Source organism: Calliopsis andreniformis, chromosome 5 (assembly GCF_051401765.1).
Source record: "Calliopsis andreniformis isolate RMS-2024a chromosome 5, iyCalAndr_principal, whole genome shotgun sequence".
In the NCBI taxonomy this organism is placed as follows: domain Eukaryota; kingdom Metazoa; phylum Arthropoda; class Insecta; order Hymenoptera; family Andrenidae; genus Calliopsis; species Calliopsis andreniformis.
In genome coordinates this window covers 13,540,732-13,568,646 of record NC_135066.1, presented here as the reverse complement: position 1 = coordinate 13,568,646, position 27,915 = coordinate 13,540,732, and the positions used below count along the sequence as shown (strand labels likewise).

General features: G+C 38.6%; 1 protein-coding gene across 1 annotated transcript; it reads right to left on the bottom strand.

The window, feature by feature from the left end:
• Positions 1-706: 706 nt before the first annotated feature.
• Positions 707-26,042, bottom strand: Aop (ETS variant transcription factor anterior open). The gene is made up of 5 exons (XM_076378285.1): positions 25,910-26,042; positions 4,903-5,148; positions 3,488-4,150; positions 1,469-1,718; positions 707-1,131 (listed from the first exon to the last, which is right to left on the bottom strand). The coding sequence occupies exons 2-5, from the start codon at positions 5,117-5,119 to the stop codon at positions 825-827; spliced, it is 1,437 nt and encodes a 478-aa protein (XP_076234400.1). The 5' UTR covers positions 5,120-5,148; positions 25,910-26,042; the 3' UTR covers positions 707-824.
• Positions 26,043-27,915: the final 1,873 nt, after the last annotated feature.

Here is a 27,915-nt window from a genome sequence, read left to right as displayed (position 1 = left end):
AGAAAGCTTTCCCTTCCTAAACTGGTTCGTTGTAGAAGCGAAAAAACCGTTTCACACTCGTGCACGTGCCTTAAACACAAAGAATGAAAAACAGATGGCGGAATATCCGCGAAAGTTCAGCTTCACCGAAGCGTCCTCCAGAATTGCAGCACGACGATTGGCGCCTGGCTTATCTCGGAAGACGCCGTGGCAACCAATCATCTCTCGCGATTCGAAGCGCGCGCGGAAATCGTCGTACCGCGTTCGTTGCTCGATCCAATCGAGCCGATTCGAAATCGATAGAAAATTGGACGTCGTCGAAAGTTGCGAAATCAACGTCGAGGCGAAAGTCGACAAGCGTGACTGACAATGAAAGAATATCATCGACCAGAGAATCCTTCGATTCAACGCGCCGATCGATCATTGACGAAGACAAAACAGATCTTCGTCCATTTCGAATCTACTTCCTCGTCAGTTGCATGGGTTGATCTGTAACTTCCAGAATGTACTCGTCATCAGTCTTTTCTCGTTCTCTCGAAAACGTGATTCATGGAAACCTATTCCATAGATTTATTTCTTAATATCGTGTCTCGTTCGACCCAGCAGTGTCGAATACCATTGCCCCGCAGTTCCCCTAGAAATATTCCTAGGGGCTCGTTGAAAGCAAATCTTGGAAGAAACTGTCTGGGGATTTCCTTCTTTCAAGCGTACACCAGAACCTCTTCGAGTATGGTTTCCAGAAATGCGTCTGGCTATAATCAAATAGCAAGGACGCCTTGCGGTGAAGAACCCGTCGACGCTGGCTGCGTTGGAAACGCGCGGTCGAATCAGTACTATGTCTCGCGTCACTTCCTCTCTTCTGACTCCTGATTAGTTTTGACGAGATTGTACGCGTGACTTCTGTACTTGGTGGGCGGGTCGTGCAGAGGTAGAGGTTGCTGTTGCGATGGCTGCTGTTGTTGCTGTTGCTGGTGCTGCTGCTGATCAGCGGCTGGTTGACTCATGCTGGACATCGAAAGGTCCGTTGGCATATCGATTTCCGGCTCGACGCCACTTCCTCCTTCTTCTTCCGGCTCTGACTTTATCCGCATTTGCTGACGCAGCAGAGATATGTTCTTTATGTTTTTCAGCTCTGTTGGGTTCCGCAGAAACCTGGACACAAAGAGAATGTTTTCCTTTTGAGCGGATTTGATACAGTATTAATGTCTATGCTTGGCTTACGGTGTCTACTTACGTATGTGACTATTTGTCAAATTATAAATAAAGTCGAAGAATAGAATTGTTATATTTGTATTTTTATGCACTCCTTGGTAGATATTTTTAGGAGTATTTAATGAGATAAATGAAACTTAGAGATTACTTAATTGCTAAGTATTCTTAAAAATACTTAGGTTATATTTAGAAATTCCTTTTTTTTTTCAAATTACAGAGTTTATATACTTGAAGATTTAAGTAGATCATTGAATAGAATACGATTTTTGAAACTTACTGGTAACAGTGCCGTTCTCCTTGAACCTTCCGTAGGATGTTCACGCGATAGTAATATCGAAGAGCTCTGCTCATTTTATCGTAGTTCATGGAGAGATGATTCTTCTGGATGCCCCAGAGCCTGGCCAGTCCAGGAGGATCGACAATTTTGAACACACCTGTTTCCCTGCTTTTCCACGCGATGTAATGTGTATATCGTTGCGAAGGGTCATTCAGAAGTTGCTGAAGGAAATCCCATAGAAGTCTACCATCTACAATTAAGAAAAACACAAAAATTACTATAAATGCACCAATGCTATATTTTTTATCTAGCATAAAACAACAATTCACAGTAACAATTCAGACTTAGACGAATTAGAACAGATATTGAAAAACTTTTGTATCTACTAAATTTTGTTTTATACGTGAAAATAAATGTTCTAGATTTTATTTGTCAAGTTGGTACTACTGATCTATTTCGAGGAATCACCTAAGTTCACCTTTACTAAATCTGGGATGACAAATCACTTCATACATTCCTATATTAAGAAGTCAGACCATGTTAGAAATAGAATGTTTAATTTGTATGCGCAAACTGATAAAACTCGCTTTCTTGAAAAACACTATTTGCATGTTTTTATAATGCGGAAAATGTAGAAAGAATATAAGTGGGTGGGTTAAACGACATTATAGTCAACATGACTTTATCGATAAATATGAAAGTAAAATAGTTAGTAGTTACGATTCAAAGATAGCGATCGCGAACATGTTTTCGCTTTCAAGCTGGACCACATGCAGATGGAGTGCTGCACGGGGAGAAGTGTGCATGTATATACCTACAGCGATGAGTCACGTAGAGCCACGTTCCTATCTGTATGCACGTCTGTGACACATGGCACATATTGCAAATGCTTCTGTACGTAAAACTATTGTTATAGCCAATCTTTGATCCCTCTTATAGGGTTTAATGAAGGGAAATGAAATATACTACTTTTTAGCCTACCTTTTTTGAGGTGTAGTAAAGGTGCATAGATAAAATAAATCTACTTAAAAAAGTTTGGAATATATTTCCTGAAGTGAATACGAAAATTTGCCAAAATTACAATTTGCCTTTCGAATTTACCCCCGTTTTATACTATTTGATACTATAAACGTATGAAACCGTAGCACGTGCAGACGTCAGCTAGCAATCACTATACAGGAGTCAGTATTACAACATACGGACTTTAAACTTGATATCTTAATGCAAGGAAGTATCTTACGCTTTCAGAATTTTAAACAGGAAACAGAATTCTACATGTTTCTACTACACGTAGAACTAGTTAAACTAGCAGTGGTATATGAACAAAAGGAATATCGTTCTACCTTCAAATTAGTGTTGAATCCCTAATCTCACCCCTATGCAAGCAATTCGTTATTGAAATAAGAGAACACGCTGGTGAATTCAGGTCAAGAAAGGGTGGACCACAAGAAGAATACGTTAGGATCAATCAGACTAAAATTTCTCTCAAAAGGTGGACTAGAACGAGGAAAATATATTAGGAGCAATCAGACCAACATTACTTTTAAAAAAGGTGGACCAAAAAGAGAATATATTAGGACCACTCAAACCAACATTTCTCTCAAGAAAAGGGGGACTAGAAGGAGGAAAATATATTAGAAGCAATCAGACCACCATTCCTCTCAAGAAAAGAAGCACCAAAAAGAGGAAAGCATATCTATGGTTGCAAGACAAAACAACTTATATCACATCTTCTAAAAATTCGAGTCAAAGACCTGATTAACATCTAAAATACAGAATTTACATTTTCATCAAGATGAAAGAATTCCAAAAGAATTCTTTCCCCTAAAAACAAGGATTCAAAAAGAAACAAGTCCACAAGACAATATCGAAATTAAAAACTTCACACGCCAACATCTCGAAAACAAAACCATGTGACTTAAACCATATTGCCTTACAACCACAGATGTTATGACTAATCAGAGCACCATTCCTCCCACCAAACTTCTTCCCATCTTTCCCCAGTCCAAACCTACTTACTCGTATTGGGCTCCGGCGAGTCGCTAGGGAAGAACTCCCTAGCAGCGTTGGCGGCGTTCGTCCTGAAGGCACCAGGCGTCAGAGGCATCATGGGTTGCGTTAGCGTAGGGCTGGGCTGGTCCTTGACGCAAACTTCGCTTAGCCTCTGGGCCGCGAGAGCGGTCGGCGTGGCTGGTGGGCTTCCGGTAGCTGCCTGCTGATTGTCCTCATCCGAGTCGCTCTTGTAAACTTGGCTCTGCGTTCCCTCCGTGTGCCCTGGGGAGCCAGCCTGGCTGTCGACCGACGGCGCGGGGGATAACGTCACCGAATTCGCGGACATTAACGAGGCCAGGTTCGCTGTGTACGGGTTCTCCGTCCATGTCGGAGTCGGTGGATGAGAGTGGGGGCTTAGGGGGTACGCGGAGGGCCTCGTGGGGGTCACTGGACTACTGGGTAGGCACCTTTGGAGCTGGTTAAAGTCCCTGGCAAGCATGGAGAGCACGTTGTGCAACACGTCGCCGGCGCCTGGACACCTCTCGCCCAGGTCCGCCTTCGTCAACAGGCAAAGGGCCTTCCCGTTCATTTGGAACATGTCCATGTCGAATTGGGGTAGGTCGAACTCCCGCTCGGCCCATCGCAGAAACGTCGCCACGTCCTCGCGGGACCATAGCCGCGGGTCGGACGCTGTGGAACAGATGTTTTCTCGTTACTCCTCGCCCTCGTCCGTTTCGTTCTCTGCGTTGAACAGGTCACGCCTCCCTCGTGCAACGTTGCGAGGAGCCGTGAACGGTCTCAACGAGCGCTGGCAAACGGTTTACCGACCGCGGCACATCCTAATTTACTTCGATTGCATTGTATTCATTGGCCATTGCTAGTCAAGGACTTCGACTTCCTGCGATCATGGCCGATATTCGCGTGCTTCAGAGCCTTCGTCGTGCGAGAGCTCGAGCGCAATTGGAACGTGTTACAACTTTCGGCAATGAATGAACTTCCAGCCGTAACATTTCTGTTCGTGAAAAAGAATCTTTTCTAATAATATTGCACCTCAACTGAACAATTAACCGAAGATTTCTATCACAGCGTTTCCTTTAATATACCATATTTAGTCAATGTACGAAAATTACTTGGAGATTTCTGAGACTCGTTTCGAAGCTTCTATCAACACACGTTCACCGTTATCTATTTAAACACGTCGAGCTTGTATGCATTGCTTTCTTAAAACACGTGTAATAGCTAATAGTTACTGATTATTGAGTAAACGTCTTAAATTATTCTTATTTCTGAGAATGTGTTGCATTTGCACAAACGAAAGAGCGAAGGACGTGGGAAACTAGCGTAGCTGTCGACGTGTTAAACAGAACGTACAGTATGTACGCTTGGGCGGATGTTATTAGCGGATGTAATGCATAAGTAATTGAAATTATATATGAACTCACCTAAACTCGCTGGCAGGTGAGTCTTGAAGTCAAGAAAAGGGCTGGGCGGGGGGTGAGTGGGCGGAAAGTTCATGGCTGGACCGTATCGCCAGAGCAGCTCCGTGGGGCTGAAGGGCAAAGATATGCCTGGTGGTAGCCGAGAGTCCATCCCCGTCATTCCACCCCCGGCCGAAACCGGCGGTAATTGCGGTAGTTGAATCGTTGGCAGCAATTTCATAACACGCCTCACTTTCTCTCGTCTCTTTTCTGGAATTAAAAAAGCAAAATTCAATTTCTAGGGTCTTGACATGGGGATGATCGAAGCCAAACTAGAACCAGGACTTTATTTTTAAGTGGAAGTTGGAAACTCATTGGCTTTTTATTCTTTTTGATATGTTGACTATTATGCAGACTGGATTTTTATGGTATTTCATATTTTTTAAAAACACAAGTAAGGAAATAGAACCTAAATCAAATTTGCTTTATTTTTGAAATTCTATAATTTGCACTCTACAGGGTGATTACTTCAACTGGAAACCCTCTAATGAATGTTGGCAAGCACTTAGAATGTTATAACATTTATATTAGAGGGTTTCCAGTTAAATTAATCACCCTGTATGTTTCATGTTCTATGTTTTCGAATATTATGTGCATTCTACAAGTTGTTGCACATTTTAAGTTTTGATAAATGCATAAAAATCTGCAGTCTACTGATATGTCATTAATGTATGAGTGACAATTCTTACGTGATTGTGTATAAAATCGATTTATAGGGTTATAAATTGTATTATAGTGATAGCTACTAGAAGAAAAGGGACATTATAGTTCTTAATTAACCTCGAACTATTGATGTGGAATACCTCACAATCCTAAATTTGTCTTCATAATGAAAGTTCATAATGTGTGTCATACCTCGTTTTTATGTAACAATTAATACCATATTTATTTTATAAATATCTAGCAGTAATATATTTGAATTGAAATCTCCTTATCCTAAAAATAGGTGCTCGTAGCGAAAGTTAATAAAAAAATTAATTAAATTTGAACTAGAATTATTAAGTAACTCTTCCATTGTAATATAATTTGTAGTAAATTTAACTTAGCAGTCAACGAGTCAAACGAATGGAAATGAAAATAGAACAACATTTCGATAACTAAAACCTAGTGGAACAATTCAGGATATATAAATTCTTGGCATTAAAAAGAATCATTAAGTCTTTTAACGTTTTACTGCTAGAATCATTCTTTTCGCAATCGTGTAATTATATTTGTACTTCTCTTTTTTTGTTTGCCAGTCTGCCTTATCCTATTTCAATTACTGTCTACTGTTAGTAAAAGAAGCATCTTAAGGATTTCATTTAAATAATTATTAAAAGGTAACTGAAGTAACTGTTGACCTATACAAGTTAGAAAAACGAATCCTTTTTGCTTGTTACCAGCATCTTCCTTTTTCTTGTTACAAGATCCAGAAACAACAGCACCATTGTCGTTTAACATTTAAGATCGAAGAAAAATAATGGAAAAAGTAGTATCTGAACATGTTTGACAACTGTAATTGAACGAGCGCGTCGCGACGCAGCACATCGACAGAGGAAAGATTATTAGCATAGACTATAGACCATCGTGGCGGTATGAAAGAATGAAAGCCAGCAGGAAACGCGGATTTGCATAACATATTTTCATCGACTTCCAGACTCGTTTCATTCTTTTCATTCTTTCCCTCCCAGTATAACCAAAATGTAATCTTTAAAAAAAGAAACGACTGTGAAGTTTTTCGATAACTATTTTTATCAGAAGTCCTCTGAACTGTGGTATTTAATAAACTTAGTTGGTCAACAGGAAAGTATTCTTGTGTAAAATAGGCGAAATGTCAACATGCATAACGACGTTTTTATAATCATAAATATTACAGAAAATAAGTATTTGAATTCAAATTAAATATTTAACCCAAATTTATACTGACCCTGTAAATAAGTGATGAATTGAAACATGATAAGATATTTGCAAAACAATTTCTACTTTCCTTGAGAAAACCAATATTTCTATCAGAAGAATTTTCCAAAATCCATAAATTACTAACACTAAAGAATAATTCTAAAAACTGTGTCAAAATACAGCTCTTGTAAACGAAAATAATAATGGAAGACAACACTAAAAAATTCTAATCCTATATCATACTCTAAAAATACAGAAACAAGTTAAATATAATGCAATGGACATCTCTATTTTAATATATCACAATTGAAACTTGAACAGTATTAGCAGTAGCTGTACGTAGACGTTTTTCACGCGAAAAACACCTTTATTCTTTTCCACGTTGCACGATCGTGATTCGAAAAAAAAGGAAAGAGGAAAATTGAACAGATATTGTCTGGGGAGGAGCAAAGAACCGCTGGACAGTAACTGATAGCTCCGCAAGAGGAACTCCAAGCGACATTAAAGTTGAACAAAATCAGTTGGAAAGAGGAACACAGCCGAGGTCTTCAGTACAGTATCTCCTCTCCCTCTGCCATGTTTTTCCACTCATAATTTCCTCTCTCTTTCTGTGTTAACTCCGTTGGTACACGTGGTGCGCTTCTCGAACGAGGATTTCCTGGTGCCGAGACAACGGCACATCGACCTTCGCATGCTGGCATCTCGGTCTTTTTCCTCCTCCGAGAGCCGTCTTTTTCATAGATACTGTCCATGTTAAAACAATTCGACCACTGACGTTAATCGGAAGACGGTGTTTTATGTGAAACTTTCCTGCTCGATCATCTGTCTATGTTTAGATCACCGCAGCGAATGAACGTCACGTCTGTTGATGAACTTCAATATTTTATAGTCTCTGACAGCTTCTTGCGGGAGAACCAATACACAGCGTGTTTGTTTGCGTCGAGCTATGAGTATTAATTAGCTTCGTTTTAATTTCTTCATTCCTGGCTGTTAATATTGTCTTAATTATTTCAGAAATTTCTACACAAAATTTCGAGTGGTTTCTGTTTCTAGCGACAAAATTGAAGACGTAGACATCTTTTATTTTAACCCTTCGTTTGATTAGAAAACCATATGGGTGCACTTTAATCGAAATCAAAATCTTATTTCAATTCTTTATTTGCCACTGATGAGGATGTGAACTTGAATTTTTGAAAATGTTAGAATATTATATTTCGCATGCAAAGTGCTCGAAATATACAAATATTTCTTTGTAATTTGACAAAGAGTGTACACTATTCAAAAATTAAGAACTCAAGATTAAATATCTGTGTATTTGAGCAGAATCTTTCCAGTTTTTAAAATCCAAAAATTTCTGAATTTCAAATATGCATGAAAAAGAAAATGGGGAAACAATCATCGATTTTAATTAAATAGAATGTACCTTATTTACTCAGACACTACTAACAAAACGAACAAAGCATTTAATAGTAACAAAATTTACCGATAGCTGATTATTTGAAAACCTAAATAAAGAATTAAACGAAATAATAAAAAAATTGAGAAAAAATATTAAAAAATAATATAGAATGACGCTATCGCTGCTAGATAAGAATTCATGATTTCATCTCAGAAGCCAGGCAGTAAAAGTCAATGCAAGAAGACTCGAACGAAATTTGCTGAACGAAATACGATCGATCGATCATCCAAAACGGACATTTCCGGCTTGGAGGTCGCGACGAGTCAACGAAAGGAGGAAGTCGTGCCGGAAGTCGTGCTCGACGCAAGAAATCGCTTGAATGATCCTCCTCCAGCAAAAACTGCCTCTCAAGCCTTCCAGCAATTATTCTGAACGTTTACAATCCTCTCCGATGTGTTTTCGTCGATTCCTATCTCCGTGTTACAAATCAATTTCGAGTCACTGTAGAGTGCACGATAATGCGCACACAAAAGCTGGCTTGACTTTCTCGAACGAAAATGTGAAACATGACAGTCGATATTATCGTTCAAAATCAATACTTTCAAAATCGTCAATGAAAATTTGTTAATACCTACATTCTTGACGATATACTCTGATACAGATATTTTTGGTATTATATTTTTCGATATATTTGAAAAATATGTTAAATATACATGCAACAAAATAATGTAAATATTCGATGCAATGAATTTGTTTTTATTAAAAAAATAAAACCAATCAATTCACATTTCCCATCTCCAATATTCTAAAAATTCAAAATGCCGATTCACGTCTCTCGTAAATAGAGTATTAAGTTTGTATTTAAAATTCTTTTTTAATAATTACTCCCACTATGTAATTACTTAATTATCATGGGTTTAAATATGTCTAGTATCTGAATAGTCCTAAGTATTTCTAATTCCTACTCATATCTTCAAACAAAAATATTAACAATTTTAGTGAATTGAATACCGTTTAATCAGTTCAAGTATGCAGGTATAAACGATCTGCATTTTTCATACTTCTCACATTTGAACTGCTATTTCCGATAAGTCATTACATACACAGATAAACACACCTCTTGCTTGTACATGTGACAAGAGAACGATTAAGGACGAAACGCAAAATGTACGCGAGATAAGGAAAGCCAGTGACAGGGGGGGCAGAGATCAGAATGAGATATAAGCAAACGTACATGTAAATCTAAGCGTAAACAGGAGGAAAACGAGCATCTCGCCTGATCTTCGTTTTCCTTGATGTCAGAGGTTCGTTATACCTTATTCATAGGTGATCTTACGTAACTCGACAAAGCCACGATTTGATCGGCATTAACTGTCTCACGCGATCTGTGCGATCCATTGCATACCAGAGTGATCCCCATTTTTCAACGAGTTGACAGTTTTACTGTATCAGGAAGTTCAACAGTTTTAGTATTATTAGAATTATTAACATGCTTGTGAGTTACAGTTTACTGTTGCAAACTCTTTGGAGAAATAACGATATTAGGTGTGTCTTCAGAAATAAATAAATGTAAAAAAATGTAATATCAAATTTGCTTATAGATATCATAGGTGGATTAAAAGGCCACAAAATTTAATCCTACATCTGTTACACATATGTACCTACGCTTTCTAAGTACATATTCTTTTTAAAAAGTAGATACAAGTAGAATATGTTATTTGATGAACAAATTTTAATTTAGGAATGCGTATAATTTATGCTACATCATCGTCTGTTAACCATGAGAGCCGTTTACTTCCAGAATTTTTTTGGTATTTACGGTAGATTGAAAAACTTGCAAACTTGTTTGCATTATACTTTTGGGTCTTTGCTGTCAGGTAGAAATATAACACTGAATGATACTAATAAATTCCATTAAAACACCTTGATGCTCTACTTGAAACGAGTGTTCCATAATAGATAACTAATTGTTTGGTAAATTATGTAATATGTATACACAGTATTTGATAAGATGTTTATAGCTACGATGTAACAAGATTAATAAAAGTAATGAAAATTAGCTTCTCATACACTTCGTAAAAATGGACATTTTTTAATGTATATCGAGAAATAAAAAAGTATATTTATTTCTGAGTAATCCAACAGAATAGCTTCGAATAAAATAGTGAAAAATACGTGCAAACAGTATTCACACGAGAGAATTTTTCATCTCGGGCAAAACTGAACAAATAAACAGGTTTATGAATCTCGATGTTTGAATAGGTACAGTCAATGTTCTGCGGAGCTTCGTTAAATAATGAGTCAAACGAACGTACGTTAAAAAAACTTCCTTCCGTCTACGTAAGTAAGCAATAAGAGTATAAAATTTCATTACCTGAGTAAGTAAGAAACTCCATAACTCTAACATGTATAGTGACATAACTATTCAGAAGAGTAAATAAATCCAATATAAATTTAAAAAAAAAAAGAAGCGATAAATAATAACAAAACGAGTTTCTGAAAAACTTGCGGATATTCGTTTAGGTGAATTGTTATTAGCTTTTACATAAGATTACTTACTAATGCTAGAGAGATAAGCTTGATAGTTCTTAATGGCAATAATTGTATACTTTCTAAACAATTTTTTAAAGCTTCTAAAAACAAAGAATATTATCAGCCATTTCTAATATAACTAACCAATTATCTTTCATTATCTCCATTACTGAGAAAATAGAGTGCTTAGAAGTAATGTGAAATAGTCACAGAAATTCACACACAAAGTATTTACGATTAATATACCAAAGTGAGTGATCATATAATTTGACTAATACTGAATTCTCTCATCAGTCTAGTAGAACTCAATTAAAACAAAATGAAAATGATAAAACATCCCAAATTACGATTAATTCTTTGACTTACATTCAATAAATATTTGTCACTCTCGATCTCGACACAGTCGCCGCTGTTTACACCACAAATCCTGAATCCTTTTCTTCCACAGAAAGGTAATAATATGTACTCGACAGTGATCGAAAGCGACGCAAAGGAGCTTATTACACCGAGTCTGATAATTACAGAGAAGAATAAGAAGAAGGCAGAAGAGGAGGGGTCTAAAAGCATGAAACTTGAGTCAAGCGCGCTTTCATACTGGCTAAAGAGTTGGAAGGCGGAAGATCCTTGAGGAGGATTTAAGATTTATCGCAGAGGGAAGAGTCAATTCTCTTTTCTTCCGGGTACTCGGCTGCTTCCTATCTCTTTCTCTCTTCTCTTATCTTTCACGCGGTTTCAAATGTCCGTTCAGCCTCGTTGTGAGGCAATCTGCTATTGATTCATCGATAATAAGGGATACGGCTGATAACGAACCGATTTATGTACTACCGTCGCTGCTCCAACGATCTGCTGCTAATTGACGACACCAAGCAGAGTGAACAATTACGATTTCGTCTGTCGTGGTAACTTCAGAGGAGCCCTTCTAGCGGATACTTTTTGTGCAGTTTCAGCGTTCCAGTTTTTGCGACAGAGTCGATTCTTGGTTCTCTTTATGCAACCTTTTTGAGCAATGTTTCACTTTTGCAACGTCGGCGCGGAAAGATAGCGACAAGGAAGTGATTTAAGCTACGTTTGGATTAGGCAAGTTTTGGTCTGGCTACCGAGTTGAACCTAAAATCGAGCGGAATTGTTGTTTCAACTTTGCTGGAATTGGGTTTACACGGGCAACTTTGACCAACTTCAGGATGTTCAATTCGGTAGCCTGACCGAAAGTTGTTTAATGTAAACGTGGCTTAACTACTATATTTCCCTTTGTACTGTTTTATTGCTTTATTGTTCTCTGAATAGATCGGTTAAAAATGTGATTCAATCTTATATTGCAGGTAAGCTAGAGGAATTTTGTATCATTGAAGTTTCTCTTGGATATCTCTGAATTAACAGTACTTGGAGATAGATTATGTAATTGAATTTTTTTATTTAAGAAACGCTCCCAAATTTGTTTTCATGACGTACGAATGAACATATCCGTGATCGTTCTTTTTTGAGTTATGAGACAAAACCTGTTTCGGCTACTGGAAATTAGAATTTTAATTAAAAGGAATAACGCAAGCGGAAGCATAGTATCGATCACAAGGCACGTCTCCTTTCTTTATCAATTGGCTTCTGTGTACAAAACGTGTTACAGACATGGACCTTCGCGACTATTGTCTCTCAAGTGACGTCACCAAGATAAGTTTTCCGACAATTCTGTTACGATAAGGAAAGTGTGTCCTTAGTAAATGTTATTACTGGCAAATATAGCCTCCTTGTGTAGAAATTTATCTATTCTTATAAATTAACTAATCACTGTGACGTAAATTAAGTTACTTCCAAGGCTGACGTGTTTATTTAAAACAAATCTTTTTACTTCACGTCAAATTAAAAAATGAGAGCTTTATTGTAATGCTAATAAAAGTATTTTTAAATCTATGTTTTTTCCGCGTTTCATATTTATTTGTATTATATTACATTTATTATAAATTCACGCATGAAATGAACATTGTATTTATTAATAAATTTAATTTATATATTTCAAGAATTACTGTGTGAATTTTACTAGTTACAATTATTACAAGATGCATCTGTATAGAGTATCTACAAATATCTAAACCTACGTAAACTCGTTTTAAAGGATCTCCCACAAAGTAAAGAGGGAATCTGTGTAATCGTCTACTTATACAGCGCATGCGCGATAGATCATTATGGAGTTGGAGCGTATCGTGAATTATAGAGGAGGTAAACAGAGTGCTGCACCAAGATCGGAGAAAGTCTCTGGCTCTTACGGTTCTGTCTGTGTACGCAACCGTTATTATGTAATTTTTTCACGTCGCTTCTTATCTTCAGACACGACTGCGAAACTCGGAGATGTTTTTTTCCTAAATCCATTCAGGCTTACAAGCTGGAAGTACATATTTAACCAAGTGTTTAGTTAGTTAACGATCAAAACCAATACTCGTTTAATGTTTGCAAACATATTTCATTGTAACAATCAACGTGTACTGTAGTATTTTTAAATTCTGTAAAGTTTTGAGCGGAGAAATAAAAATGGAAAATTTTTTAATATTCAAGGATGCTGAATCATTAATCAATTAGTGTATACCTATATGTAGGAATGGAGGAAAATTAGAATGATATTATTTTTATATGCCTGTTTAACTGGTAACCTAATGCCACGAGCATTTCGTAAGCTGACTATTTCACCATATTTTTATTTTATACCAATATATTCTTTCAACTCTGATTACAGAGTTCTTTAATGTTCTTTAATGTACATGTTGCTTCTTTAAAGAAACTTGTTGTATGTATACTTAAAATTGAAGATAAATCGTGTAATTACCATGAGCCAGGTACATTAAAAAGTTCCGAAACAAGGTTTCGATCACAAAAGTGCACGTTGAGAAGTATGTATTATACAAGTGAATAAAATCCAGCTGTAACAAGAATTTTCAAGACCTGTCTAAGAAATTTAATTCAAACTGTTCCATCATGCATCGATGTCTGGTAAACCCTGCACACATGTGCAAATTAGTTGATAAAAATCTTCGGAACTACATTAACCTTTTAACAGTGGTGCATGTCTACTTATGCAAACAAAAGTGAAAATTATATCATTACAGAGCTGACATTTCCTAAATTACCTGATTCACATGTACTTCACAATTATTAAAAAATTATTCAGAAAAATTTTCCTGAATAAAATCAAGCTACTCCTTACCTAAAAACATATGGCTACCATCAAATATTCAAAGTACCCTATCAGTCTCCGAAGAATATTCATAACCTCCGAGAACTCAGCAGCTTATCAAACATATAATCACTAGGCTGAACCTAGAAACTAAAATCAACATAAAAAAGAAATCAAACTAATTTTGCAAGGTGTGTTCGTGGAAAAGAAGAAAAACCAGGTTTTCGCGACCTTGAGTTGGTCGGTGAACCCGACGCTTGCGCGTCCGCTTACGTCACGCTCTCGCTCAACTCACAAGGAAGTGCTTTCTTGTTCCTTTGGCGGAGAGAGAAAGACTGGCAGAAATGCTGAGGGGAGAGAGAGAGAGAGAGAGAGAGAGAGGGAGATGAGATGCGAAGGAGGGAGATAGCAGTCGGTAGCGGAGCACAAACGAACAAATAAACGACGAACGACGACCGACGACGAACGACCAATCGTCCGTCGCCCTCCCTGCAACCCTTCCTCGTCGGGGTTAGATAGCGACGGTTAACGCGTGAACCTTCCGTCGTTATCGCAATTTAAGAGCAAGCGTGGAAATTTTTTGCGCTCCGCCAGCGAATCGCCAGATAAGTGGACGAGCGTCTGTAAATAGGACATCTGATCGAAAAAATGCCTTTTGCTTTAAGAAGACAAACGCATCGCCAATTTGAGCAATCGTAAACCCAGGCTTAAACAGAACATGTAGAACCATAGCCGACTTTAGTAATATTTAGCCATGCTGAAGGAAAACCAGCAGCACTGCGCGTGTCTGATTTTGCACTGGATAGACAGAGACACAGAATACTGCGTACTCTTTCTATCAAGTGCAAAATCGGTCTCTGGCAGTGTTGGTGGTTTCGTTGAGCATGACTAGTAGTAGAGTCAGCTGTGGTAGAATTAATTAATTTATATTTCTGTGGTTGTAGAACAAAACTACCCAAGTCACATGTTCTTGTTTTCGAGATTTTGGCGTTTAAAGATCTCAGCTTCAATAGTATTTTTTGTGGACTTGTGCCTTCTTGAAGCCTTATTTTTAATGCCCTTGTTTCTTTCTAAAATATAAATTCTGTAAGGTAGATTTTTGCTGGATTGACACAGAACGAATTTGCTCCAGGGATTCTTTCAGGTGGGAATCTGAACTGATCCGATGGTGAATTTATTTAAATTTTTTCGTTGGTAACAATGGGTAGACGTTCTGTAACACCTTTTCTTATTGGCTCCAATCGACTTATGCGAAGACGGTGGTGTCGTAACTTCGCAGGAATTGAGTGGATTTCTTGAATCTAACCTTTCGCAGCTTGGTGAAAAATACACATGTGGATGTTCGGTATAATCGTTACTGACGTTTAATATACAGGGTGATTAGTTTATCTGGAAACTGTCCGAGTGTTGGCAACATTTATTGTAATTGTGTTAGCATTGTAAGCGCTGCCAACACTCGGAGGGTTCCCAGATAAACTGACCACCCTGCATCTTATATCAAACATATTGTTCACCTACTTAACTTGGATGGGGTATAGCTTATTTTTTAACCTAAATAATGCAGTGCGTCTTACATTACCTAAATAATGTAATGTCTTGCAGTGGCAATTCAAGAGCAGAATGTTACAGTAATATTCCCAACTTTCAATGTAGTGATTTTTCTGTCTGTCGAATGATCCTGGCCCAGTTTCCTAGTCGTAAAAAACCTTGTGTCGATAACGTAGATCCCACGTCCTAAAATCTTCGCTTTTTTTCCCCTCTATCTATCTGTGATGCGTTGCTTCTCTTCGTTTCCATCAAATTACGTAAATATGGAAATGTATGGACTCGTAGATGTGTGGCAATTATGCAATATTGATAAACCGTTTATGATCGATTCATCCGATTATTTCGCCGTCTTATATGGGTATGTACACATATGTAACTAAGAATACTTAGTTATCAAAAATCTATTCTAAGAAACATCGGTTTAGGAAGATAAAGGAGAAAGACGACGAGCGTGGATAAAGAGACGGAATAAAAGAGCGGGTCAGTGACACGTCGTAGAACAGAAGTTTATCAGCCGAGCAACCGACCCACGTGGTTAGTGTTCTCTGCTCTTTTTAATACAGTATACTCTTAATTTCTGCGCAAAAAACCATACATACCACTTTTTGTTTCGTAACATACTTTTAGTGTTACATTACCCCATCAATTTTTATCTAATTTTTCTTATTCCCAGCGTTCCTTACAACTTAATCGTTTTATTTATATCCTACATGATTATTTATCACGCTTTATGTTTATCTCCATGACAAGCAAAAAATTAAGGAATCTTGTGATTTCTACTAATAGATATGTGGGTAATTTTATATCTGAGAGCCAGGCTAAACCAAGTCCATTTTTTTTCAAAATTAAGTTTTTTACAGAATCGTATTGCTTTCTCTTCATTTTACTAGAGTAACGGGAATTTAGTTAAGTTACGTTATAAATGATGGAAATTTAATAGTATAAACCAGACACTTAAAATACTATGTTAAGAAATGAGCAACTGCATTTGGTTTTTAGCTCTCCTAAAAAGTAACAAAAAAGTAGTCGGGTGACGTTGGCTACTAAGGTACAGAATTATCGCAAAAATAGTTTAACCTAAGATGGAATACTAACGTTTTCACAGCAGTTTGCGTATGAATTACAAAATCCCGCTAACGCCACAAAAGCTTTCAGTTTTAAAAGAAGGGAGTGATGTACCAATTGTAAATGGTCTTTTACTGGTCCCTAAGGACTGAAAAGGACGAAATCTTATCTTTCGTAACCCTGTGGCATAACGCTTATGAAAACTGATCCTCGAAGAAGCATAATTAAGCGAAACTGACGAGGGTAGATAGCGCCCACATGTATCCCTGTTGACAATTTCGTTCAAACGCTTTTTATCGACCGAATACATGTGTGCCTACTCGTCCAGAGGCACGGCTACCTGTTACTCGAGGGAAGAAGGACAGAGGAAGCTAGATACCGAGGGTGGATGAGAATCTCTGCGGAGGCACAAAGAGAGCATCGGGACCTTGAATGCACGTGCGTGCAACTAACGCCGACCGGAAGTCGATAAAAAGGCTGCTTCACCCTCGTCACTCGGCAGCAGTTCCTCCTCATGGGAACCAGCATCTTTCTTCTCTTTTCACTCCTCCTCCCAGCATCTCATCCCTCTCGCTTCTTGTCTCGTCCCCTCCACCCTCATCCTCTTATCCCTGCTTTCCCTAACCCCTGACGCTTTGTCCACCCTCTCCCCCTCCGAAGAAAAGGTTTCTTTCTGCGGCACGGTAAACTTGAAAACCATCCTCTGAAGATGCACTTTACTCTGCGAAGGTGTTCCTTTCTTCCAAGACGTCTCTCGCTTCAGAGAACTCTTCCTCGGGTACAGATTATTTTGCCTTTTGAACGGGCATTCGTTTGTTCTTTATTTCAGCTATTCAGCTTGCATACTATGTAACATAACCTTTGTATTATATGAGGGTTGTGTCACGTGATTGACCGTCACGTGACTGTCCCTCACGTGACTAAAAAGCTCTGGAGTCTCAAGTGCTGTGCCGAGGAACGCTTGAAGATCATTTACTGTCTCATGTTTCTTATCCCTCCACTTATTATATGCCTTATTTTAAATTCATCGTATTAAGGCGATTCTCGAAGTAAATCGTGTGATGAAACTATAAGCGATAGATCAATATTCCACCTTTCGTCAGCTCAGCACTCTGGCATGATCGACCGTCGGTAAAACGTGTCTCCTCACGAGATTCGCGGACTCCCGACTTTTTGAACAGCTTTTCGCGTGCTCCTTAACGATAATAATCGTGGCTCGAACGGGGCGAGTTGTTTTGACTTGGTAATTGGACAGTTGCGTCGGGACAGCCGAAGAGTTTCGCAGATTATCGACCGGCTAACAGGTCTGTGTTTATAAATACGAGATGGAGGAGGCACCGCAATAATACCAGCGGCCAGAGTCGATCGTTATTGCTGGAATATCGAGCCGCCAAAACCCGACCACGGGAGAGACATGGAAGGAGTTTTATTTGCTTGTCGCTAAAATAATTCACGAGTTTGCAAACGAAATGCCTACGTGAAAGCGCGATAATTCTGGCAACGACAATTTTAACGGAAGTCTGCGAAAAGAGTAGAGTATCTAAAAATATGTTTTCCCTATTTGTACCAGGGTGTACTAAAAGAAGTATACTAGAGAAAATAAAGTCGGTGATTTTATTAATAAATTCTTTGTAAAAATTTACTACGATTCCAAAAATATTGTACTCGAAATAATAAAATAAAGAAAAATAGTGACTTGCTTCTTGTTTAGTATTTCCTATTTTCAGAAATCAAATATTTATCTTATATAAGTGCACATCGAGTTGTTAATCATTTAGCTGAGAAAATTACCAGAAGTAATTTACACCTAAGTGACTTTTACTCAATTTTATTGCTACTGTACAGAGACTCACTTTTGAACGACACTAAATAATTAAAAATATCAATCAATTCAGGGTTTCCAACTACCTGATACACGAAAATATTAATGAAAAGATGTGTAATATATTTTTTAAAATTGTTAGCTAAATTATTAAAACAGCGGAACCACATAATTTCGATAAATAGCGCTTGAACACCAGAGTGAGCAACTTGCTCGAACGTCTAACTCGATTAACCCGATCAATAGGTTTATAAATAATCTGAAAGTCAGTTAATCAAAGCTTCACTGTGCATTGAACGCGGTAGCGAGAAGAAATTAAGAGGTCTGGATGAAAAGATCCTCGATGGCTGAAGGGGGGATACGGAGAAAGGGACGGGGAAGAGGAAATAGAGGTGGAGGAAAGTACATACGTACAAGTAGAGAAGAAGGGCATCGTCTCTTGCTCTGAATACGATTCATAATAATAGTTATCCCGCTGCTGAGGAATGCCAGACTCCTCGGGCTCCCCTCTCCGCGTCTCTCCCCCCTCGAACTCGCTTTACCACATTCAGTGACCCTTTTTTAAAGCGTATCATCGATTTCCGAGTCTGCAGGTAAAAATATAAACAGAAAAAATAATAAGAAAATTTTAAGTCATTTTTTTCAGTACCAAGCATTAATAGTTTATTAGTATTAAGTATTAAGTATGAATAATTTTAGTTTGAGATATTAATTTAAATTTTAGTACATCTTTTTCGTATTACACGTATTTTTCAAATACTGCTCTGTGAATTGTTCAGCACATTACGCTTTAAATACTCCTGCGCTTTTTCCTTGTTCCCTCACGCTCGTTGCTGCAATAAGGCCGCGAGCTTATAACGAGTAAGCAGGTATAAGAAGTATGTAGTAAAAGAAATACCCTGCTTGGCGCCGAATTCACGACTTCCTCGAAAGATATTCCAGCGAACTTTTAACGAAGCTTCCGAAACAAAAATTCTAGCAAGTAGGAAAAGCCAATGGAGCGTCGAAGGTATTTTAAACGCGACTTCCTCTTCGAGTTTTCCTCGAAAGAGGGGAACCGGATGCCATCTATCGCAACCGTCTGCTTCCTTTTGCTCCGTCTTGGAATTAACCGGACGAACGAGCGAGAAAGACTACCTACACGGTAGACGGTTTACCGAGAAGCAGAGAAAGAGGAGGAAATGGGAGACAAGAGGAGAGGAGTCGGGATGAGAGAAGATCAAATTGAGGTGCTCCTCGTTCGCCTCGAAGAAGGAGAGGAAGACAGAGAAAAAGAGAAGTCCAAGGTCCGCGCTTCCGGTCCGGATGCAGACCGGTTCTCCTCTTTGCAGAGAACGAGAGAAGTGAAAGAGAGAAAAACAGTTTCTGAAACGCTGCTCGTTAAGAAATTCACGTCTATTCAGTTTCCTTCGCTTAACGTACGTTCTAGGAAAAATTGATCTTAAGACAAGCTTATTTACTCGTCTGTAAATGTTCCTTAACAATGCTGGACTCCGACTCAAAATACCTTTATGTATCTCGCCTGTATTGCTGGCTTGCTCACAAGGACACAAATCAGCTAAAACGTGACAATAATGTATTTAAATAAAATTGAAAAATACGAAAGAAACATTTTTACTAATTTTGCCTTTATACGTGAGCGAATGAAAATCACTTGTGACGTAGAATAATAATGTAAACCGAACAGGAAAGTTAAACACAAATTCGATTGCTATTTTCTGTGGCAGGATATTGTTTTGCTATTTTAATGAGCTACTGCTGCGTATTCGATGAAGCGATTGAACAAATCAAGTTTTATCGGTGCTAATTGCAGTAATTATCGTGTCATCCACTGGAGACTAGAAAATTTCCATTTTAATTTACGGCTGCGTAATGTTTCAATGTGATAACGAGGAATCAGTATTTATTTCACTCTTTAGACTGGAATTCTAAAAATGAATATCGAGTCATCTTCGAGTTCGTTGAACTCATTCCTAAAAAATTTCGTAGAAGTCTAGATTTAATTATTTCTTTCTGTGTAATGATAGATAAGACGTCTTGTAGATAAAAATAATTATTTTCTAGAATCACACTGGGAACGACGCGACGTCGATGTTAATTATTCATTATTATTATGTTAATTATTGGAGAAGTGCCTTGACATTCGACATCTTCATACAATGTACTCGTGGCAATTTTTAATTCTATTGTATTGAAAAGGAAATGTTTTAACTTTGTTCTGAGAACAGGATCATTTAACCTTTCAGCTGTCTGGAATAAGTCTGCGCATAAGATGTAAGAAATATGTACAGAATACGCTGATAAATGCCACACAATCAGAATTCTTTAAATACAGACCTAACAGAAATGATGATATTCTTTTCTCCCCAGTACCAAAAAATATTAACAAAAACTGAATCCTACAAAAAAAGAGCCTACGACTTCAGACCCACAAAACAGATAACCTACTTTACGAAAGAATCCAGACTACCACTTCAACAACTTATTTCAAAAAGGACAAAGAACTTCCCCCAGAATTCAGGAGCATTCGCGATTTCACGAGAATCCTCGAAAATATTCTCCCCAAGCAAAGCGTGACTTTTAGAAAAATGAAATAGAATCGGTAAAAGTGATCGGGAAAGTTTCTGCGAACAGTCGAGGCAAAGACCTGGAGACGGGAATAATGAGAGAAGGAGCTGGAGGAAATTTGCTGGCGGTTCCAAGTCGACACCTCGTCTGCGATCTTAACGATCGATCGAGCCTTGCCTCGAGGCACTGGAAAATTTTCCATCCCTCTCGCCACCCCCGTCGACATAGTGCTTCCTCCCTCACTTCCGGGTTCCCGTCTCTTCCGGCCGGAATTATGTTTCGAAAGGCTTTCTTCGCCCGCCCTCCCATCGCCACCCCTAGCCACCCACTTCCTCTTCCGTCTACGCCCCATTCGTCCCCTTCGACCTCCCTTCCTTATCAGCCGTCCTCACTGCGATAGAAAATGAGCGCAAAAACGTTCCAGCCGAGCTCCTGCCTCCTGGCTTTTCAGTTCCACCATCGCTGGCTTGAAAAATGGGATGAATAACCATATTCACAATTCGCTCTGAAAAATTCGATTATTGTGGAACCAGTCCTTTCAACTTCGAAGTTAACATATTGTTATTATTAGTTTTATTATGGAGGTAACTCCGTTCCAGTAAAGTCAACATAATTTGACAATATTACATAATTAGGAAAGAATGGTAAAGTATTTTTCTTTTTCTTAGAGCTTTATAGGTATTTAGTATTTTAGATAAACTGCAACTTTTGAAATGCAAGATTAATTATTTAATGTTTTGTATATAATTATCTTTTAAGCTATAACTAGTTTCAAGAAATGTTTTAAATAAAACACCCACCTGGAGAACATTTGTGACCATCAAGATGTTTTCCAGGAAACAGGGTTTTATTTAAAATATTTTTTGAAACGAGTAATAGTGTAGGAGCTAATTATGTGTGAAACTTTAAATGGGTCACCCTGTATATGTCAGTACTGTAATTTAAAATATTTTTGCAAAGCCAGAAAATTGCATTGCTGTTATGGGATAGTAAATTCTTCTAAGACGCTATTTTCATGTTTCTGAATTGTAAAAGAAGACAAATGGTCGACGTTTAAAATGTGCTTTAAGTATATTTTCCATGTAGAAACGCAGCTTAACGCTGCCAAATAAAAAAGGCACGCGACGACTGTGTAACATATCTTTCTCCCCTTTAAGAAAACAAGCATATCACAGCTATTTTTGACATTTGTAATTACTGTATTAAAGAATACAAATACTAGTGTTTTATAGTGAAACTGATGAAACAGAAAATACTTTCTTTTAGTTTATGATTGTACGAAGAATACAAATTTTATTTAAAAAATTTTAGAATGAAAAAGAAATGTTTCCGTCACTTTAAGTGCATTTCCAAACCAAATATTCCACGTTTCGAGTATCCTTTAGAGCCAAATGTAAGTCTGAATTTCACTTTTCAACCACGTTTCGACGTGTTACAGCGCTTGTCGTGGAATGCACATTAAGCTGTTCGTAGTGTGTAATGGCTTCAAGAAAGTGTATAAGGAACTCGTGCAACATACATACGTGTAATATGACGTAACGTCTCGCAATAGATACTGGTGACAGTTTACTTTATAATGTATACTACATAATCAATTCCAGAAAGACTAAACCCTCGCCAAGCTCACTAGTCAAACTTTGTTATTCTTAGAAACACGTTGTTTTAGTCATACTTTTCCCTATGTATAAACTATTCATTAACAATAGCATCTAAAAACCCCCAAAAATACATAAACAAAGCCACAACACAAGTGAATAGATTCACTGACGTATTCAAAACTGTAGTGAAGATGTGTTGCTGCTTAGCGACCTTTACACTAAATTTTATGTACTAAGAAAGTCTTTTCTTATACAGCAGAAGTAGCAACATAAACAGTTCACTAGCCTAAGTTTAAACTTTTCTTCGAATTCCAGCCAAGAGGTGCTCAATCTCGAGAGCAGAAAAAATATCCATTCAGCACAGATGACAAATCAGAGACCAGGGATGCTCAAGTACCCCCGAGGCAACTCGGGTATTCGAAAATGTCCTCAAGCACTTGTGAGCTCGTTCAAGGTCAACTGACGTTGAGAGCGGAGTGGGGAATTGTTAAAATAGTGTGAACGTGCGATTCTACGTTTAACACGCTATATTTGAGAAGATGCGATTTGTTGTATCATAATAATTGAAGATATCATGTTGGATTTTACTTGTGATTACAAATTTGCTAGTTACATATTTTAAAAATAAACTAAAATACTCTGTTTTGTGGAGAAACTCTCTAATACTAAAATTATAAGTTAGTTTTTTTAAAAAATAAGAAATTCTTCTGACAGTGATAGAAATAAATTGCTACTTTTCATGTTGAGACTAAAGATAAATTTGTTTCATATTATGGCAGAATAGATCTAAAATAAAGGAAAATCGTTGGGTGGCACTATGGATTTACAATAACATGTAAATAAATTTCACGTGACTCGACAGTAATGTGTTTGCACCCTAAAAGTAACGATTGAAAAAATACAGAAAAAATGTTAGCTTCTATACTTCAACTTTGAAACATAGTATGTATATGTATACATAGTATACAAGAGTACCTCCCAAGCATCCAAAACTGTATTTCTGTATGCTTGCACCTGATCACAATTCAACCTCAATTTTCTCGAAAACGAAGCTCGATACCAAAAAGCTTTATTCTATATTTTCGACTTATTTTATACAAAATCATCCTCTTTCCCCTTGTACCACCATTTCTGGGCCACCCTGTATAACCTAACCTCTCACTACAATCAGCAGCGTAAAATAAATGTAAAATACAAAATGCTGTATTTTCTTGCTCTGCTTGTACGTCGATCCTATGTGTGCCTGCATCTGTGACAGACCTAAGGTCTTCACAATCACAAGAGACACGACACTAAGGACAACACTCTCGCCGAGTGGGGACCTGTGATCCTCGAGGGCATGCTCGCGAGCTCTCCACGAGCACTGACGGGCGTCCGTGGGCGCGTTTACTGGATATCTCTGGCGTAAGACGACGAAAAATTCTGTTTTCCTACGGGTGGGAAAAAAGGAAAGCGAGCGCGCGCGCGCGCGCGCGCTAGAAGCGGAACACAGCCGAGCGCGGTTAAGGAGGAAGGAATTATGCATGATTTTGTTCGAGCTCACGTGTTATGTAAATGATAACGTGCAACTTCCTGAATAACGATCAAAGAGCGTAAGCAACAGCCGCCCCTCTTTGCTGTCGCGTTAGACACTGCATTGTGCGTGTGTGCGCGCGCGTGCAAGCGCAAGAGAAAATAGAAGTGGGGGTGTAAGACTGCTGGAAATTTTTTGTAAACAATTTGACGTCGAGGGCAGAAATATAAAGAGTTCAGTCAATTTTCTTGTATTCAAATGAAATTTTCGCGCATACCAAGTTCAGAAATGATTGCCTGTGCTACAGGGTGATTCAAAATCGAGGAGTTAAAATGTAGCGAATCATTTGTTTGACGAAGAGAAGAAAATAGTTACTTATTATAAACAATTGTGTTTACAGAGTTTGTTATACTTTTTTTTCGAACGTCCTGTATATAAAAAATGACTCATTTTCGTTTATAGTTTCCTCGTGTAGAATACACTTGCTAATTTTGTGATAGCCTATCAGTGCAAATATATGTAATACAAAAGTGTAATTTTAATTTCATTTTTACGTCGATTTCATGCGCAATAAGTTCGCTAATTTGTGTAAAATTATTTTTTAAATACTCTAGAGTTTAATAATAAAATAAGTAATTGGTGAATGCATTAATATCTTTATGATTACTAATATACTGCACTTGATACCACGAATAGCAACGCAAATAATATTCCTAAACTCTAAACGTTTGTTTTTTAGTCAATAAGTGCTATTTTATTTTCCGGAGATTATTTAATCTAGTTTCCAAATTACGTAAACCCTTGCGTAAACTCCCACATGTAAGTTTCTTTTACCGATTGATATTATTTCTAGTTTATATCTTTCACAGATATTTTTAAAGTAACAGTCACGTTTCTCTGTTTAATACTGGTTAGTTATGTATTTTGATTGTGTACAGTTTTATCTACTTAAGAAAGTCAATATTTGAATACAAGAAACTGCAAAATGTTCGCCACGCTCAATCGTACTAAATAGCCTTCTATAAAACAGAATTATTTTGTTGACTCTCAAAACAGCAATTCGTCGCTGATCTAATTTTAAAAAAAGATCATTTACCTATCCAACCACACATTTCTATTACCATGTGTGTAACCACATCTTCCCTTTTATTATCCCAAATATTTAACAATGAAAAAGCTCCGCGATTATTTTTACTTCTACGAAATTCCAAACGCTTCGAGAATCTCGAAACTAAAATCCATCGACCTGAATAGAACCCGAAGTTTTTCTCTCGCCGCGGTATTGTGCCGCAGAATTGGGAAAGGGAAGAACGGCGTGAAAAAGGATGGGAAAAAAACGAGAAACAGACGAAGCGAGAGGTTTGTTTACAGCGCGCCAAAATTTCGATCGCGGTCGACGCTGATAAACTGCGTGCGATCGCGAGTCTCGAGCACGTCGCGAGCTCCTCGGGGTCGAACGATCCTTGAAACTCCTCAGGTAAGTCGCAAGAATGAGGAACACGGTTGCACGAGTAGTTGCCTCGAGCGTATTTACATATACCGCGACTTCCGTTTCGCTGGCCATTCCAAGCGCGGAAACGCTCCGTACAGGCGACTCCCGAGACGTTAATTCAAAATAAACGTAACTTACGAACTAGCAATTTCAGTTACGTTCCTAATCCCCTACCGTGCCACGCTGTACTTATCAACAACCGCCGCAGAGCAGCGACTCCTCCCAGGGAAAAACATACCGACAAAATATCCAACCAATTAATCGACCATTTTTCCCCGTGACGTAATCATTCGGTGACCGTCACCGCGGACGTTCGAGGAGCTAAGAACAGTCGGTGCTATGTGGCAGTCCAGATAAGAAGAGGAATGAAGGAAGCGAAGAGAGCTAGACCGTTACCTCGATCGCGGCCTGGCCGATAAACCGTCTGATGCGGCGTAATATCAGTGGCGGAGATCGGCTGGCGAGTAGATGCGAGCCTCCTCGGCGGTCATCGGGCAGAAATCCGCGCCCTAATACGTCGCCGCGGCTCTGGTCTGGCATCCACAGGTATCTTCGAGACACCGACCACGCGCACGTGTATCTCGCCTCTTCCTGCTTCTCTTCTTTCTCGATCTTCCGTCGGCGGCGCACCTTCGTTACCCAGTTTACTCGTGCATCCCTCAGGACCGTTGGTAACAATATCCTCGGACGATCAAAAATTCCCCTTTACTCACACCGAAGCGTATATTCGCGTGCGAAGAACGTTTCAGAGTTTCGTCTGTGTCTCGTCGGGGATATCAGCTTTCGGTATCCATGCGAGGAAAGTTCAGAGGCTCCGAAATATCGATGTGTGCACGCGTATATATCACACGGTACTATCTCTACGCGGCTAAGTGTATCACAGTCAGCACCACTCGAATCACCCCCTCTCCATTTGTCTCTCTTTCTCTCTCTCTCTCTCTGTCTCTTATCGAAACGAGGTTAATAGAGGTTCGACGAGGGAGCAAGTAAACGGACTCGAGGAGGACGCGGAACACGAAACGGATTTCCTTTCACCTCGGGCACGATTCGTCTCGCGATTCTTCGAAAGCCACGGGGAGGAGCGCGCGTTAAACAAACCCGTCCGACCTCGAAGTTGGCGAGCGACTGAGCCGCGAGCCGCGATCTCCGCTGGAAGCTTGCCGCCACCGCCCCCCACCACTCCCGCGTGCTGGCACGCCGCGGGAGACTCGTGGCGCGGCGCATGCGCGACGCGTTCCGACGTTCGACGAACGGAGACAAATGGACCACAGAGACGCGGCAGCCTTCGCGTCGGACAAGGACGGAGAGACGGGGCCGGTACACGGCGCGAACGGAAATAATCGAAGCGTTGTAATCGAGTGGGAAATACCACGGGGAGGGATGGTGGGGGATCTCGTCGACTTCCTCGTAGCTTCCTCGTAATCGCGATCCTGACTGCCGGCGTGGACCCGCTTCTTCTGAGCGACCGAGAACGATTCCACGCGAGCTAGAGACGTTTTTCGGTTCGCCACAAGCTATTTTCGGGGTCTAGGAGGGCTTCGTTTGAGAATTCAATGTTAGATTATTTCTTAAGGATTTTTAGATTGAAAACAATAATTTTCGTATGCTCAGTTATAGATATACAGAGTGTTTCACGTAATTTGCTGGGGGTAGCTCTTAAACGGTAGGGAATAGAAAAGAGTTTTGTTAGACAAACTTAAACAGTGTTAGATGATGCGTGTTTTGGTATTTAGTTTTCTCGTAATTGCGATCCTGACGCTTCTGCACGAGCGAGAACGATTCCACGCGAGGTAGAGCCGTTTTTCGGACCACCACAAACTATTTTCGGGGTCTAGGAGGGCTTCATTTGGGAATTTAATGTTAAATAGTTTCTTCAAGATTTTTAGTTCGAAAGCAATAATTTAAGTATGGTCAGTTATAGATATATAGGATGTTTCATGCAACTAGGCTAGGGTATAGCTCTTAAACGATAGGAAATGGAAAAGAATTTTATTAGACAAACTTAAACAGTAATGCATGAAAAAAGAAAAGAAATGTATGAAAAAAGGAATGTAAGAAGGATGGAGAAACAGTTGTTAAGAATTAAATCCCTCTGGTTTATTAAAATGTCACACTGTGGAACGCGCAAAATAGACGCTCGTAGACGCGAGAAATCTTTTTGTGTCATTAGGTTTGTGAATCCTTTAGGATATTGAATTGGAGTATTATCTGCCTCTAAAAATTGCTTAAATAGAATAATTTTTACTGAGAAGTTCCAAGTTTCTATTACTCTTGGATATCGTCTTTCGCTGTTTTTGTTTCTCCTTCTAGGAAATAAACCTATTAAAAGTATTTCGTTTCGTATTGCATAACTTTTGCAAAGAAAGGTACATATTTTATTGCAGAGCGAAAATAATTAATAA